General features: G+C 56.0%; 1 protein-coding gene across 1 annotated transcript in view; it reads right to left on the reverse strand.

Moving 5' to 3' along the window:
• Positions 1 to 251: 251 nt before the first annotated feature.
• LOC105452625 overlaps positions 252 to 862 on the reverse strand; it is an 8430-nt gene continuing 7819 nt past the window's right edge. The window contains exon 4 of the mRNA XM_011693901.1: positions 252 to 824. Coding sequence (XP_011692203.1) covers positions 252 to 824 — 573 coding nt within the window. The remainder of the gene's footprint in view (positions 825 to 862) is intronic.

Here is an 862-nt window from a genome sequence, read left to right on the forward strand (position 1 = left end):
GGTCCGGGAATTCAAAGAATTTTTTTTTTTTTTTTTTAGAAATTTTTCTAAGTCCCGACTTCCTCAAAAAGTGGGAAAAAGTGAGGGTGACAAAAAAATCCGAACTATTGATACAACATCAAAATTGGACCATTTCGCTATAATTTTTTTTTTTTTAAATTGAAAAAAAATTTTTTTTTATATATATATATATTTTTTATTTTCCTATAGTCAAGATTTGGTAAGTCAAGCCTCGGTCAGTCAAGCCTCGATCAGTCACGCCCCCGCGGCCGCGGGGGGCCGGCAAGTCCGCGGTGGTGGCCAAGTTCCTGAGGACCGCGGTGGTCACAATACTGTGCCTCCCGGACGAATACGCGGAGACCCTCAGGGTCGCCCAGCAGGGAGTCAATCTCCAGGAGCTGGGCATTGAGGGTCTCCGCAACAGGCGAGCCCTGACCGGGGCCCTGGTACTGGAAATACCGGGCCCTGGTACTGGAAATACCGGGCCCCGGCAGGGAGGAACAGGCCAAGAGGTTGGCGGCCTCGCTGGCCACCGTCTTGGCTGGCAGGGAAGGAGTCAAGGTCTCCGTGCCTGGCCGCACGGCCGAGCTCAGGGTACGGGACCTCGACAACTCGGTCACCGGTAACGAGGTGGCCGAGGCGGTGGCTGCGCTGGATGGATGCTCCCCCAGCGAACTGGCTGTGGGGGCCATCAGGGTGGCTCCCAACGGCCTGGGCACGGCCTGGATACGCTGCCCCTTAGGACAGCCCGGGCCGTGACCAGGGTCGGCAGGGTGACGGTGGGCTGGGCCAAGTGCCGGGTAGAGGTTCTCCCGGTGCGCCCCCTACAATGTTACAGGTGCCATCAATCTGGACATGTGAG

Source organism: Wasmannia auropunctata, unplaced genomic scaffold, assembly GCF_000956235.1.
Source record: "Wasmannia auropunctata unplaced genomic scaffold, wasmannia.A_1.0 LD336027.1, whole genome shotgun sequence".
Lineage (NCBI taxonomy): Eukaryota > Metazoa > Arthropoda > Insecta > Hymenoptera > Formicidae > Wasmannia > Wasmannia auropunctata.